The sequence below is a fragment of the Caretta caretta genome, chromosome 16 (assembly GCF_965140235.1).
Source record: "Caretta caretta isolate rCarCar2 chromosome 16, rCarCar1.hap1, whole genome shotgun sequence".
Classification (NCBI taxonomy): Eukaryota; Metazoa; Chordata; order Testudines; family Cheloniidae; genus Caretta; species Caretta caretta.
This window is the reverse complement of record NC_134221.1, coordinates 5,582,859-5,598,139: the sequence shown is the minus strand read 5'-3', so window position 1 is coordinate 5,598,139 and position 15,281 is coordinate 5,582,859. Positions and strand designations below refer to the sequence as shown.

The window sequence follows — 15,281 nt, the reverse complement described above, 5'->3', positions numbered from 1 at the left end:
AGGATCTACCATGCCCTGGGTGTAGCCACGGTAATAAGACAGCACTTAAAGTGTGGCCCTGAGCTCCCCAGCTCAGCTTTGACATTTCTTTGGCTTGGTTTGTGAACCCTTGTGACCCTCACCCCTTAGGCACTGCAGGAGCCACATGAATCAAGCAGAAAAGCAGCATTGCAGAGGGAGGGATAGCTCAGTGGTTTGAGCTTTGGCCTGCTAAACCCAAAGTTGTGAGTTCAATCCTTGAGGGGGCCATTTAGGGATATGGGGCAAAAATTGGGGATTGGTCCTGCTTTGAGCAGGGGGTTGGACTAGATGACCTCCTGAGGTCCCTCCCAACCCTGATGTTTTATGATTCATTGCTCACAAGATTTTCATCCCCCCAAAATCTTCACTCCAGATGAAAAACACCTGCTGCCCTGTGGGAAGCTTCACAGCTATCGTATCCCACCGCTAATATTTAAACCCGACGCTTCTACACAAAACCACCCTTCCTGGTTCATTCACAACCTCCTTCGCCCTGGGGTTTGTTTTTTTGTTGTTGTTTGTTTTAAAACGAACAGCTGTTGAAAGTTGAAACAAAATTTGTTGGTGTCATTTCTAAACGGCATTTTGAAATCTCCTCCAGCATATTTGAAACTTGAGATCAGGGTTGACAGTTCCATGGGGGAAAAAACGTTGGTTTTAATGGAATTGTACATTCAGGTGGGAAATCCTTCTGCCGCTGCAACCAGTATCTGCCACTGCCAGTATCTGGGGTGCCGCTTACTACCTACCCCAGCGGAGGGCTGGCTGGCAAATAGGCTGGAACTCCAAAGCAAGGGTAAACCCTGCTGAGTCCAGCAGTTACACTGTGCTCCATAACCACTGGGACAATTTACCGAGGGTCGTGGTGGCTTCTCCATCCCTGACTATTTCTAAATGAAGATCAGATCGTTCTTCTAAAAGCTCTGCTCTAGGGATGATTGTGGGTCAGGTCTCTGGCCTGTGTTGTACAGGGGGGTCAGACTAGATGTTCCCAGTGGGCCTTTTTGGCCTTGGACTTGATGAATCCATGCCTAAGCAATCCCCATGACCATGAAGAGGGCAGGGAGGGATCATGGATCAGCTTTAGAGGCATTGTGGCCTAGAGGACAGAGCACTGGACTGGGAATCGGGAGTTCTGGAGTCAATTGTCAGCTCTGCTGGGTGACCTTTGGCAGGTCACTTCCCTTTTCTGGGTCTCAGTTTCCCCTTCTGTGAAATGGAGGTAAAGAGATCACCCACATTCGTAAAGTGCTCGGAGACCTACAGATGAAGAGTACTATATAAGTTCTATGTACTAGCATTTAGTATTTATCCCCACCACAGAGCCTCCACTACTCAGAGCACAGGCGAGCGGAGATCAGACCCAAATATCTCTGGGAACAACCCGGCTGCCTGGCACTGCCGGCCAAGGCGGAGACACAAATGTCACACCCTCCTGATGCAGTGACCCCCACCTAACAGGATCAAGGCTGAAAGGGGGCAACATTACAGACATTACATGAAGGGCACAATGCAGCCCTGGTGCACATACCCTGGGGAAACCCGACCCAACCCACAGAGCACACAGCCCTGGGGGACGTGTACCTCCCTGCTAAAGGGCTTTCTCTGATATGTGCACCCTGCAGATAAAGACAGGCCCTGGGAGCTCAGTGGTCTGCAGTGTGCATTCTATTAATCTAGCATTAATGGTGGGGCAGGTTAAACTATGCAATGAATCTCCCAGGTGCTCAGACAGCATGGGGGAGTTGGGTGGGAGGATCAGAGCTGAAAGGGAAGAGCTTGTTCCCCACCATCTCTCATTGGTTTCCCTACACAGGATTCCCAGGGGATCCCACACACAGGATTCCCCTTCACAGGCTAACCCACCTACGGGGGGTGCAGTTACCTCTGTCACTGCGGCATAAAGTAACACACTGTGCAGAGCTTCCATGAACCTGGCGGAGATCACAACCCTCCAAAGCTTGGCTCTTTTGCAGCCCGTTTTGTCGCTAGTACGTCCCCTCCCCACCCATCACACACTCACCCGTTTATGGACTAGGTGAAAGAGGAAGAAATAAATCTCTGAACAAGGACGTGCCAAAGAATAAAAAAAAAAAAGGGGTGTGTGTGTCATTTTCTGCTTCTTTATGAAGGAGAACGAAAGGGCCCCAAAGTGTTGTCCTGTTTCCCCACCACCACCCCCGCCCGCCACTTGTATTTTAATGAGCAATCCAGCCTGGCAGACTCCAGCTGACCGGAAAACTAGCAGGATCCTGAGACCAAGGAAGAGGGACACGGTTAGCGGAGAGAGGAAGGGATTGGGTTGGGGGAGGGGGTTGCGAACTTTCATTTAACTCAAATGCTGGGGAGAAAAACTTCTTTCTTGGCAACATGAATCCCGACTGCCTTGATTAAGGGCTGGGAAAGTGGCCAGGCTGCTTCGCTACCATATATCCCCCCCCAGCCCCCCCAGCCAGGGAAGGCAGGAGGTGACAGGCTGGAGAAAATAAATGGGGAAAACCCAGAAAAAAAACTAACCACAACTTTTTTTATTGAGCGGGGGTGGGGCCGGAGGGTGGGGGAAGAGAGAGAGAGCACAAGCAAGCTCAGGTCATCATGTAACGAAAGCAAGCAAGGGTTTCCCTTCGCAGGCTACCCCATGGAGGGCTCGAGATGGAGGGACATCTGCTGTCCTCTCCTGCCTCACTTGAACACCCAGCCCTGCTTCTCGGGGTGGCATCTAGGAGTGGAAGCAGAGCTGGGTGGCTGGGTACAGTGAGACAGCCTTCTCTAGAAACAGCTGAACAAGCAACAGGAAAGGTTGTGGAGGAAGAGGAGATGGTGAAACCACAGAAAAGCAGAAGTTAAGAGTGACCACAGCCTGTGAGCAGCCCTCAGCTGGATGGATTCCTTCAGCATTACCAGCAGACATGGGGGAGAAGGAAAAACCATCCAGGACACACTACAGTGCTTCTGATGCTACCGGACGGTAAGTCTCTGCGCTCAGCACACTGCCTGAAATCAGTGGTTTGAGCATTGGCCTGCTAAACCCAGGGTTGTGAGTTCAATCCTTGAGGGGGCCATTTAGGGATCTGGGGCAAAAACTGGCGACTGGTCCTGCTTTGAGCAGGGGGTTGGACTAGATGACTTCCTGAGGTCCCTTCCAACCCTGATAGTCTATGATTAACCAGGAACGTGGCTGGCAGATGGGTAGAAGCTGGTGCATTTTGGAACAGGACTAGACAATCTTGAGGAGTGAGTGCCTTTTAAAAAATAGGCAGCAAGGCAGGGTGACCAGATGTCGCGATTTTATAGGGACAGTCCCGATTTTAGGGTCTTTTTCTTATATAGGCTCCTATTACCCCCCACCCTCTGTTCCGATTTTTCGCACTTGCTGTCAGGTCACCCTACAGCAAGGTCAGTGACTAGAGAGCTCTCCTACAGCAGCTCCTCTAGAAAGGGTCAGGGAAATGCTGTCCACTGCTCCATTAAACAAGATCCACTGAAAATGCAATGTTAACAGAGAAAACCAAACCTCGCCGTTTAACAGGGGGTGAAATGACTTCATTGCACTTAAAACCAAGAGTGTTCTGAAGTTCGGTGTGCATCCTGTAAAAGCAATAAGAGGACGGATGGCACGTAGGAATGGGAGAAATTCACCCGGCTTTTGAGAGACGTACTGCGAAAAGTAATTGTTCTAACCATAAAAAGAACAGGAGGACTTGTGGCACCTTAGAGACTAACCCATTTATTTGAGCATAAGCTTTTGTGAGCTACAGCTCACTTCATCGGATGCATTCATCGGATGCTGTAGCTCACGAAAGCTCATGCTCAAATAAATGGGTTAGTCTCTAAGGTGCCACAAGTCCTCCTGTTCTTTTTGCGAATACAGACTAACACGGCTGCTACTCTGAAACCTGTTCTAACCATAGTTGTTGTATCCTTGGGGGCAGCAATTTTAGGAAGAAATCAAGAGCTGTGAGCCATGAAAGCAGCCATTTATTTTCACCACTGAACTAACCAAACCAGCCAAAACTGGCTGGGCTATCCCCTAATAATCTAACTCAGTTGCCATAACAATAACAAGGCACTATTACCACAACAACCAAATACACCACCATAGTGACGAGTTAGTGAGGTTAGTTTGCACTAGACATCTCGGCCCCATTCCCAGCAGACGGCTCCAGACCCAGGGGTTAACCTTCCTTCCTCTCCAATTCCAATCTCGGTGTGCCAAAATGGGAACCTCAGGCCAGCTTGCAATTCCTCTCTACCTGTGTAAGTAGCATTCTGGGTAAGGGATTGGTCCGCTAAGAGGGGGGTGAAAATAGCCTAGCAGGGCAATCCACGTGGAATGGTCTCCCAAAGGGAATGCTGGTGCTTTTTATTGAAGATTTAACTTAATATAGCTCTGGAGTCCGGCCTATAGGGAGTGGGGCGTGGATTAGTTGTCACCTAACATTAGCTCTCTGTATATTCCACAAAGAGGATTCAAGGAAGCAGAGATTTCCCATCTCTTCGGGTATGTGAGTTTTTCTGTAACTAAATCCCAGCTGCTGTATTGTCTAGAGACTGGAGAGGAAGAAAAGGAGGGACCTGTCAATGAAAAGTGACTCAGAAGTAGCCTTTCTCCGGAGGTCTGGGGAAGAACATGAAACTGACTAAAGGATTATTTTGTAAATCAGCATTTAAGCAGATCAGCTAGGCAACAAAGGTAAAACAGTCATAAGCCCCTAAGTGGTTTAGGAGCCTAAGTTTCATTGACAGTGAAATTAGGCTTCTAAGTCACCAAGGGACTTTTGAAAATTTTACCCACCGAAGCCCGATTCTCCAAGACACTCTGCACGTTGGGTGCACATTGGGGGCTGAGCTATTTTTTAAAAATTGGGCCCATAGTTTGAGTGCTGAGCATTTGGAAATCCAGCTCTGAGCTCTTTGGAAAAACTCGATCTGTCAAACGATTGAACAGGCTGGCGGCTCCAGCTGGGGGGTTGGGGGGAGACTGAACTGTCTCCCAGGCTTTGTTAAACTAAATGTTGGCACAAACACGGAAACCCACTCGGGCACCGCCAACCTGCGGGGAATCACAGCACAGGCACTTACGGCTGCGGCCTTTAGTTCCAGTCCAGCTTTTGTTGTTTTATTGCTGTTATCCCAGGAGACTTGGAGCATGTGTTTGTTATGGAATGGACCCTGGAGCGCAGGATGGGAGCCCAGAGGGGGCTCTGTAAAGCTCAGTAAATCAAAGCTGTGCTTAATTTTCAAAGATTCTGAATTCTAAGGGCTTGTCTACACACAAAAATTGTATCCCTTTAGCTACACCCGTGCAGGAAAATGCTCTACAGGAAGGAGAACATGCCAGATTGTATAAAGGCACCTTTATACCAGTATAGTACCTCCAGAGTAGGGACAGCTCTTACTGACAGTTATACCTGGACACAAACTCAGCGTAGATCAGGCCTTGGTCAATCCTCCTTTGCAACGCTGCTTGTGTTGTCAGCTACATCCGTGCAAAGTGCTCCCATTCTGATCTGGCAGTATTTGGCACCCACTTTGTATTGATGTAAGCGACCACACAAGGTGTGGAAGCAACACAATTGGGCCCTACATGTCTGTGTTTTACCCCTCGTCTATATACACACAAATCTACAGTAAAATCATGACAGGTTTCAGAGGAACAGCCGTGTTAATCTGTATTTGCAAAAAGAAAAGGAGTACTTGTGGCACCTTAGAGACTAACCAATTTATTTGAGCATGAGCTTTCGTGAGCTCATGCTCAAATAAATTGGTTAGTCTCTAAGGTGCCACAAGTACTCCTTTTCTTTTAGTAAAATCATGTTACTAAGGTTGCAAAGTCAAGTCCTCTCAAGTTAGTAAATGCCAAGATTAAGTTGCTTGCTCAACCTTCATTTGCCCTGTCCTCTTGTGCATATGTATTATGATACAGTCTTTAATTATATGATCAAATGCTATTTTTTCCACAAGCCCCTGGCCTCTTTCAGTGCACAAGATGGATGGCATTCAATAAACGAGCACCTAGTCTGTATTTTCTTTGCTCCTCGTTGTTCAACGTGTGGCCCCAGAGCTTAGTTATTACACACTATTCAAACCTTGCTCTGAAGACACAATTATTAATTTCCTCCTGGGTTTCCTGTGGCTCTCCTCACTGGAGAACCTGGCTACTTTACAAACGTTAATCAATTTATTTTCACCACTGTGAGATGAGGGGCAGTATTTGCCCCATTTTATAGATGGGGAGCTAAGACACAGAGAGATTAAAGGTTAAAAGTATTCACTAATTTTGGGTGCCCAATTTGAGATGCCTTGCTCCTTATTCTTCAGAGTACTGAGCGCTCTATAGCATTTTATATGTCCAAAGTGCAGCTCCCAGTGACTGGAGTTGCAACTATCAGTGCTCAGCACTTCTGCAAATCAGCCCTGAGGGTCTCACATTGGGCAGTCAGCAAATGAGCAAACACATAGTTAGTGACCACCTGTGAAGAGTTTCATGTAAGTGATTTGCCCATCCTCACACAGGAGCTCTGTGGCACACGGTTGGATAGAATCCAGCTCTCCAGTGCAGCGTTAAACTGCCTTAGTCATCAGACTGTCCTTTCTTTGCCTGCAATCCCTTGCCTTATCCACTACACACCTTCCAACTTCTGCAACTAGCGACGCATAGGGATCCTACAGACAATGTTCTCTAGGACACAATGCAGATTCATCCCCAGCGCAGGTTCATCCTGCGCACTGAAGGAGGCTGGGGCCTTGTGGAAGAAACAGTATGTAATTAAAGACTGTCTCATAATGCACACACACAAGGGGGATGAATTAAGGTTGAACAGGCAGTTTCACTCAACAATAGGTCAAAGCGCACTATGGAACTTTTAGTGCACTGTAGCAGGGTCCACACGGACAATGCGTGGCAAGCTGGTGCCCGGTAGATGTACACCCACGCTTGTCACAGATTAAGCCTCCATATAGACAAGCCCTCAGTTCATAGAATCATAGAATATCAGGGTTGGAAGGGACCTCAGGAGGTCATCTAGTCCAACCCCCTGCTCAAAGTTAATTGATCTTGCTGCCTGAAACGTATTTATTTGTATTTAAAGTAGTACAGGAATGAGTATTCTCTGGTAATGGCCTTAAAAGGCAGCAGGAGACGCAGGTTCTGTTTCCAGCTCTTCTAATGATTCTCTGCATGACTATGGACAAGTTGCTTCCTCTGCCTCAGTTTTCCCCTCTATAATACTGGGATAACAACACTTCCCCCCTCCACCATCTGTAAAGTGTTTAGAGATAGACAGTGGGATCTGCATGCTCCTGTGGGACTGTATGTGAATGGGGTAGACAGTATTACTATCCAGTGCAGCCTGGGCAGTGCTGGGGCTGGTGTGTGCAGAATGAACCAGAGATGACATTAAATAACCTGAACCACAGCTCCAAATGCATAAAGAACAGACATACTGGGTCAGACCAATGGTCCATCTAGCCCAGTGTCCTGTCGTCTGACAGTCGCTGGTGCCAGATGCTTCAGAGGGAATGAACAGAACAGGACAATTATGGAGTGATCCATCCCGTCGCCCATTCCCAGCTTCTGGCAGTCAGGGTAGGGACACCCAGAGCCCTGGGTAGCCAAAGATGGTCAGGGATGCAAATAGCTATTGATGGACCTATCCTCCATGAACTTACCTAGTTCTTTTTTTTTTAAAACCTGTTATATTTTTGGTCTTCACAACATCCCCTGGCAACAGGGTGACTGTTTGTTGTGCAAATACTTCCTTTTGTTGGTTTTAAATCTGCTGCCTGCTCATTTAATTGAGTGACCCTGGCTCCTGTATTATGTGGAGGCGTAAATAACATTTATCTAGCCCCTTTTCCCACATCAGCCATGACTTTAGAGACCTCTCAGAGCCCCCCTCACATTTTCACAAGTGCTCTCTGATTTTGGATGCTCATCTTGACACACCAGGGCCTGATATTTAGAGGCGCAGCATGCCCTCAGCTCCCCCTGGAAAGCAGCACTCGAGCTCAGCCTGGGTGAGCCTGAGCTCAAGATGGACTCCCAAGATCAGTGGCCACTTGTGATACGTTCATAGATTCAACCGGCAGAAGGGTTGACTATGATCATCCAGACTGACCTTCTGTCCAACACAGGCCAGAGATCGCCCCCAGCACAACTCCTTTGGAGCTAACATAGATCCTTAAAAAACAAATGACTAGAGATGGAGAATCCCCCACAACACTGAATAAATTGTTCCAATGGTTAATTACCCTCACTGTTAAAAATGTACACCTTATTTCCCATCTGACTGTGGCTAGCCTTGGCCATTGTGCTTTCTGGCAGCTGGGTGACCAGACGTCCCGTTTTTAAAGGGACAGTCCCATATCTAAGCCCTCCTGCAAGTGTCCTGACTTTTTCTTAAAAACAGGCAAATTGCCCCGTATTTTCTGTCTGGCGGGGCCTGCTGCTGGCTGGATCCCTGCTCGCCAGCTGCCTGCCCATCAGCAGTGAGTTGGGGGGTTCAGTGGCTGATGATGGGGGTGGGTGTGCAAGGCTGGAGGTGGGATAAAGATGCAGCGCGTGGGGCGGCCACTCCCCCTGTTGGTCCATCAGCACAGTCCCCGCTGCGTGCCGGCTGTCGGCCACCAGGTCCCCAACCCCCGTCCGGACGGCGGTGGCTGGTGTGCGCAGGCAAGTGCCAGGCAGAGGCCGGTTACGTGTCACCTCTGCTGCCCACCCATCAGTGCTTTACGTGCTCCCCCTCTCGCCGTCCTCTCCCTGTTTTGCCCCTTCACCAGCTGCTCCTCCCCATCCCCAGCTGCTCCTCCAAATCCCCCCTGGCAGGGCGTGTCCTGCTCCCAGTGCTGTGCGGAGAACCAGCCCCTGGTCGGAGTACTCAGCTCACCAGCAGCCTGACCGGCGGCTCCTTCCTTTCCCTGCTGCCTGTAGCTGGGCCGGCCCCCTGGGAGAGCCCAAGACCCTCCAGCCTTGGGCACTGGCCAGGAGGAGCAGAGCCAGGCATGTGCCAAAGCCCCACACAGCACTGGCAGGGGGAAGCTGATGAGGTTCAATAAGGATAAGTGCAGGGTCCTGCACTTAGGATGGAAGAACCCAATGCACAGCTACAGACTAGGGACCGAATGGCTAGGCAGCAGTTCTGCGGAAAAGGACCTAGGGGTGACAGTGGACGAGAAGCTGGATATGAGTCAGCAGTGTGCCCTTGTTGCCAAGAAGGCCAATGGCATTTTGGGATGTATAAGTAGGGGCATAGCGAGCAGATCGAGGGACGTGATCGTTCCCCTCTATTCGACATTGGTGAGGCCTCATCTGGAGTACTGTGTCCAGTTTTGGGCCCCACACTACAAGAAGGATGTGGATAAATTGGAGAGAGTCCAGCGAAGGGCAACAAAAATGATTAGGGGTCTGGAACACATGACTTATGAGGAGAGGCTGAGGGAGCTGGGATTGTTTAGTCTGCAGAAGAGAAGAATGAGGGGGGATTTGATAGCTGCTTTCAACTACCTGAAAGGGGGTTCCAAAGAGGATGGCTCTAGACTGTTCTCAATGGTAGCAGATGACAGAACGAGGAGTAATGGTCTCAAGTTGCAGTGGGGGAGGTTTAGATTGGATATTAGGAAAAACTTTTTCACTAGGAGGGTGGTGAAACACTGGAATGCGTTACCTAGGGAGGTGGTAGAATCTCCTTCCTTAGAGGTTTTTAAGGTCAGGCTTGACAAAGCCCTGGCTGGGATGATTTAACTGGGAATTGGTCCTGCTTCGAGCAGGGGGTTGGACTAGATGACCTTCTGGGGTCCCTTCCAACCCTGATATTCTATGATTCTATGATTCTAAGCCTCTCCGCCCCTCAGCTAAGCTCTTGAGTGGCGGGGGGCAGCGATTTCCAACCCGTTCATACCCCGAACCTGAAGGCTCCACAGTAGCCTTCCCCACCCGCCAGGCAGGGCTTAGCATCCTCTTTACCTGTCCCTCACCCCCGCCTTCCAGCCCCCCCCCTCCCCTGCCGGTCCTGGCCCCAAGTAGCACAGGGCTTCTCCATCCCCTAAGCACCCTCCTCTGCTGAGCCACCTCTCTGGCCCGGTTCGCTGAAGCCCCTGCAGTCAGGTTCCCTGGGCCCTGATGCATCCTTAGGGCTTAACCCCTTCCTGCCCGCACTGTAGGCGGCTGGGTTGTCCGTGGCTTGCAGCGGCCTGCAGGTGTTAGCTGCCTTTCAACACTGTGGGGGCAGGAAGGGACAAGCTGCTTCCACTTCCAGCTGTGGGGGAGGGAAAGTGGGGGGAGCAAAGACACAGGCCAGGGCATTCCTCCCCCACGGCTGGAAGCAGCTCCCGTCCCTTCCCTCCCGCACAGTGCCTAGAGGCTGCTGCTGGCCACATTCTGGTGTGAACCCTGGCAGAAATCGGGGGTGGGGGAGCACATGTGACCCTGCATCTCCATCCCCAACCCGCACACATGCATGTTGCCTTGGGAAGATGTGGCGCCAGGTACCAGGAGAGGCGGGTCCATCCCGGGGGCCCAGCCAGGCATGGATGGTGGAGAGCACCAGGCAGGGACGAGAGGGTTGGGCCAGTCGGTCACCCCTCCCCCTGCCCCCCATGTGAGAGAGGTATACCGGAGTGTATGTGTGTCACTTCTCCCTGTGAACCCTAAAGCCTTTGTCATAACCATAAGGGTAGCCTAAAATTCCTCCTTACCTGTAAGGGGTTAAGAAGCTCAAATAGCCTGGTTGGCATCTGACCAAAGGAACCAATGGGGACAAAAGATACTTTCAAATCTGGTGGGGGGAGAGGCTTTATATTGGGTTTTTTGTTTCTGTGTTCATTCTCTCTTAGGACTAAGAGGGACCGGACATCAATCCAGGTCCTCCAAACCCTTCTAAGCCAGTCTCTCATATTACACAAATTGTAAGTACAGCCAGGCAAGGCATATTAGTTTATCTTTGTTTTCTCAACTTGTGAATTTTCCGTTTGATGGAGGGAGGTTTATCCCTGTTTTGTTGTAACTTTGAAACTAAGACTAGAGGGGGTTCCCCTGTGTTTTGTTCATCTTTTGTTACCATGTACAGTTATCTTCCAACCTGATTTTACAGAGGGGATTTTTACCTTCTCTTTTTTTTTAAATAAAATTCTTCTTTTAAGAACTGATTGATTTTTTTTTTCAGTGTCCAAAGACCCAGGGGTTTGGGTCTGTGATCACTTTGTAACCAATTGGTTCGGAGATTATTCTCAAGCCTCCCCAGGAAAGGGAGTGGAAGGGCTTGGGGGGATATTTTGGGGGAACAGGAACTCCAACTGGTCCTTTCCCTGATTCTTTGTCTAAATCACTTGGTGGTGGCAGCGTACTGTTCAAGGACAAGGTGGAATTTGTGCCTTGGGAAAGTAAGCTTCAGGGGTCTTGCATGCGGGTCGCCACATCTGTACCCTAGAGTTCAGAGTGGGGAAGGAGCCCTGGCAGCCTTAAAGATAAGAAGGTAAATAAAAATAATCCAGCTACGCAGGGTTTCTTTTTAACAGGGGCTCAGTCAACTTAATGTTAATTTGAACGATGGTGCTGCATAGCTCTGATTGATTGCTATCGAACTCGCCTGAATAAGAGTAATTTTACCAGGTGTCCTGTATTCAGCATAGGGAAACATGGTCACCCTAGGCAGGTCGATCTCTGGAGACCTATGGAATCGGACCAGCTGGTGTGTTTGTGAGCATCCAGCTGCTAGGGGCTCTCAAGCCAGGGCTGTTGAGGCAGGGCTCTGAGCTTTGCAGCTGGAAATAAACTGCAGAGGCCCCGCTTCTGCAAAAACACACCTCTCAGGGGTATCACGGTTATAACCACCATAAATAAGTACAAACCTTCCAGCATGTGACCACATCCCCTTCATGCTGTTTAAACCCTTTAGCAGAATGAAAATAGAGCCATCTATATACACACTGCAGCTCTCCTAGGGCTCAAGCTTCTTGTCCCGGCTGCTAAATAGCAACCCCTCCCCCAGGCATTGACCAGTTTCTTCCTAAGGGTCCGAGACTGGCTAGTCTCAGCTGCACCAGATTCCGCTCCAGCTAGGAAGTGCTTCCCTCATCCAACTCTGCAGCCCTCTGCTGAAATTTAATCCCCAAAACCTAATACAAGGTATTCCCTCTGAGCAGCACTGGGGTGGGACAGCTTATGGCAGGAGGGTCGAATCCAAGGGGCAGCAAGAGTCCTGTAAACCCCGTCACACAGATCAGTGACCACGTTCTGTAAAGATCATGGACCTTAGCCATGCTAGTGATATCAGCTCTTCTCCTTTCCTTCCATCTGCTAGTTCCCTGCGTCCCCTTGAATTTCCTCCCAACCCACCAAGATGCTCAGACACATGCCCCCTGAAAAGAGGAGGCTGCAGAAGGTGCATTGTTATATGCTGGAGCAGGCTGATTTTTACTGTCCCTCTTCTCCATTCCAGGGGCTGGACTCAACATTGTTCATGAAGCAGGAATTCTGCCAAGAACCCAACCCACCCAGCGGCTCAGCAGTGCAGGTGCAATGTAAGCTGCTGCTGAAGATGCGAACTTGCTCCTTACCTATGTTGAAGGCCTTGGCCAGTGCAATAATATTTGCAGTCATTCTCTGGAACCTGAATTTCCTTGGCTACCAATCTGAGGTTCCTGGCCCAACCCTGGGGCACAGCGAACCCCTGACAGTCCTGATCTGGCACTGGCCTTTCCACCACACACTGAACCTCAGCACTGACGTTTGCGCAGACCGCTACAAGATCAAGGGCTGCCAGCTGACGGGGGACCACAGATTCTTTAACCAGGCAGATGTTGTGGTGTTCCATCATCGGGAGCTGCAACAGGGCAAGGTAAGACTCCCAACAGAAAGGAGGCCTCCTGGACAAAACTGGGTGTGGGTTACCCTGGAGTCCCCCACCAACACTAAGGCACTGACTGGCTGGAACCAAACCTTCAACTGGGTCATGACATACAGACAAGACTCGGACATCTTCATGCCATATGGGGAGCTTGTGCGCCATCCATCAGCCAGTGTGGACATTCCAACCAAAACTGGCTTGGTGTCCTGGGTCATTAGTAACTACCACCGGACTCAGAAGAGAGTGCAGGTCTACAGAGAGCTGTCCAGACATCTCCAAGTGAACATATATGGGAAAGCAAACAAGAAGCCACTGTGCCCAGACTGCCTCTTGCCGACCACCTCCAGGTACAAGTTCTACCTGGCCTTTGAGAACTCCATCCACAAGGACTACATCACTGAGAAGCTGTGGAGGAATGCGCTGCTGGCCAGCACAGTGCCAGTGGTACTGGGGCCCCCCCGAGCCAACTACGAGAAGTTCATCCCCGCAGACTCATTCATCCACACCGAGGACTTCAGCTCCATGAAGGAGCTGGCCAGCTTCTTGAAGACCATGAATTCCAGCCGTTACAGGGCATTCTTCGAGTGGAGGAAGAGGTATAGGGTGAAGCTCTACACAGACTGGCAAGAACGGTTCTGCACCATCTGCACCAGGTACCCCCGCCTGGCCCAGGGGCAAATCTACCCTGACCTGGCGAGCTGGTTCAGTGCTTGAGAAGATGGGGCTGGACCAAGCTGAGGCTTTTCAGAGATGTGTGACTTGTACAGAGAAGCCAGGCCGTCTGCATCAGCGGAAAAGGATGTCCGTGAGGGCTGGCTCGTTTTGAGTCAAGTGGCTGGTGGGGTGACTGAGGGCACTGAGCAGGACCTGGGTCTGGGAGCCAGGAGCTCTGAGTACCAGTCCCAGCTCTGACACAGACGTGGCGAGACCTGGTGCATGTTGCTGGTACTCAGCTTCCCCATCTATAAAGGCTCGTACACTTATCTACCTCACAGGGGTGTTGTGAGGACTAACCGGTGCCTTGGAAATAGACGGTGCTAAGTGAGGATCGTTGAGTCTGCAGTTCAGCAGGTGGGCGGGTTCTGCACTGGCAAGGGCAGGCCAGTGAGCGTTGCTGGGCTGGGAAATTAGGATTTGCCAGCCCTTGTTTAGGGAATGCCAAAGAAATGGCTAGTTGCTCCCCTTTGCCCTCTCAGGAATAAATGGGGCAGAGGAGCGAGGTCAGGGGGGAGGGGTAAATGTGACCCCCTGCTCTGCATTACTGTATTGCAGTGCTAGGGTGGGGCAGATGGGGAGGGGCACCAGCAAGATCAATGAACTCTCTCTGGGGTTCAAATACCCTTCAGATGCCAGCCAGACCTTGAGCGGCAGAAGGAAGGCCAGTCTCATAGAATATCAGGGTTGGAAGGGACCTCAGGAGATCATCTAGTCCAACCCTCTGCTCAAAACAGGACCAATCCCCAATTTTTGCCCCAGATCCCTAAATGGCCCCCTCAAGGATTGAACTCACAAGCTTGGGTTTAGCAGGCCAATGCTCCAGCCACTGAGCTATCCCTCCCCCCAGTCTCTTCCTTGCACTCTCCTCTCTGGGAGGTGCTCAGATGCCCCCCCCCAAGTAACAGGCACCCATGTAAGAAACTGGATCGATAGAAGAGGAAGGGGCTCCAATTTGTCTGTCCCTGCTGTGTGGTCCATTTCCTCCACGTGCTGGAGCCCCTGCCATTCAGGCAGTGGCAAGAGCAAAGGCGCCAGTCCGAAAGAGGTTTCCTGTCTTGCTTCTGCTTAGTCAGTCCCCGGTGCACTGCTTGGGGGGCACCCACTGAGCTGGGGTGGTGGGTGCTGACAAGGCACAATGCTTTCTCAAGAGCAATCACAGCCCGTTCAGTGCTGGGGACGAGTCATAGGGGGATGGCTGTGGTTTCTCACTCCTTTCTCGTATTCTTCGTATCTCTGGCAGGAAGCCGTTGAGTCTGGTTTCGCTCTGATGTGAGGCTCCCTGCAGCAGGTACTGCCTGCCCAAGCCCTGTATGCACCCAGGGAAGGAGTCACTTTATGGGAGGTGTCATGTAAAGGAGCCGCAAGCAGCAGATGCCCCCAGGCAACGAGTATAGCCCCTACTCGCCCCAACCTCCCGCCCAGGGGTCAGCTTTGGTTAGTTTAGTACAATAGTAGGGTTACCAGATAGCAACTGTGAAAAAACAGGATGGGGTAGGGGTAATAGGCGCCCATATAAGAAAAAGTCCCAAAAAATGGGACTGCCCCTTTAATAACGGGACAGATGGTCACCCTAGACAACAGGAAAAATATGGCTGAGATTTTCAAAGCCGCCTGATTTGAATACTCCGTTCCCATTATGTTTCCACACGCCCCTGCCTCAGTCGGCGCACAGGACGGATGGCGCTCAGCAAACGAGCA

The 15,281-nt window shown here is 50.5% G+C and overlaps 1 protein-coding gene across 2 annotated transcripts; it reads left to right on the top strand.

Annotated features, from left to right (window-relative positions):
- Positions 1-2,771: 2,771 nt before the first annotated feature.
- Positions 2,772-14,106, top strand: FUT7 (fucosyltransferase 7). Of its 2 annotated transcripts, XM_075120409.1 has the most exons (3): positions 2,772-2,989; positions 10,855-10,926; positions 12,459-14,106. In XM_075120409.1, the coding sequence occupies exon 3, from the start codon at positions 12,480-12,482 to the stop codon at positions 13,578-13,580; it is 1,101 nt and encodes a 366-aa protein (XP_074976510.1). In that variant the 5' UTR covers positions 2,772-2,989; positions 10,855-10,926; positions 12,459-12,479; the 3' UTR covers positions 13,581-14,106. The 2 variants fall into 2 exon arrangements, with proteins under 2 accessions (XP_074976510.1, XP_048678394.1); XM_048822437.2 differs by lacking the exon at positions 10,855-10,926.
- The last annotated feature ends 1,175 nt before the right edge of the window (positions 14,107-15,281 follow it).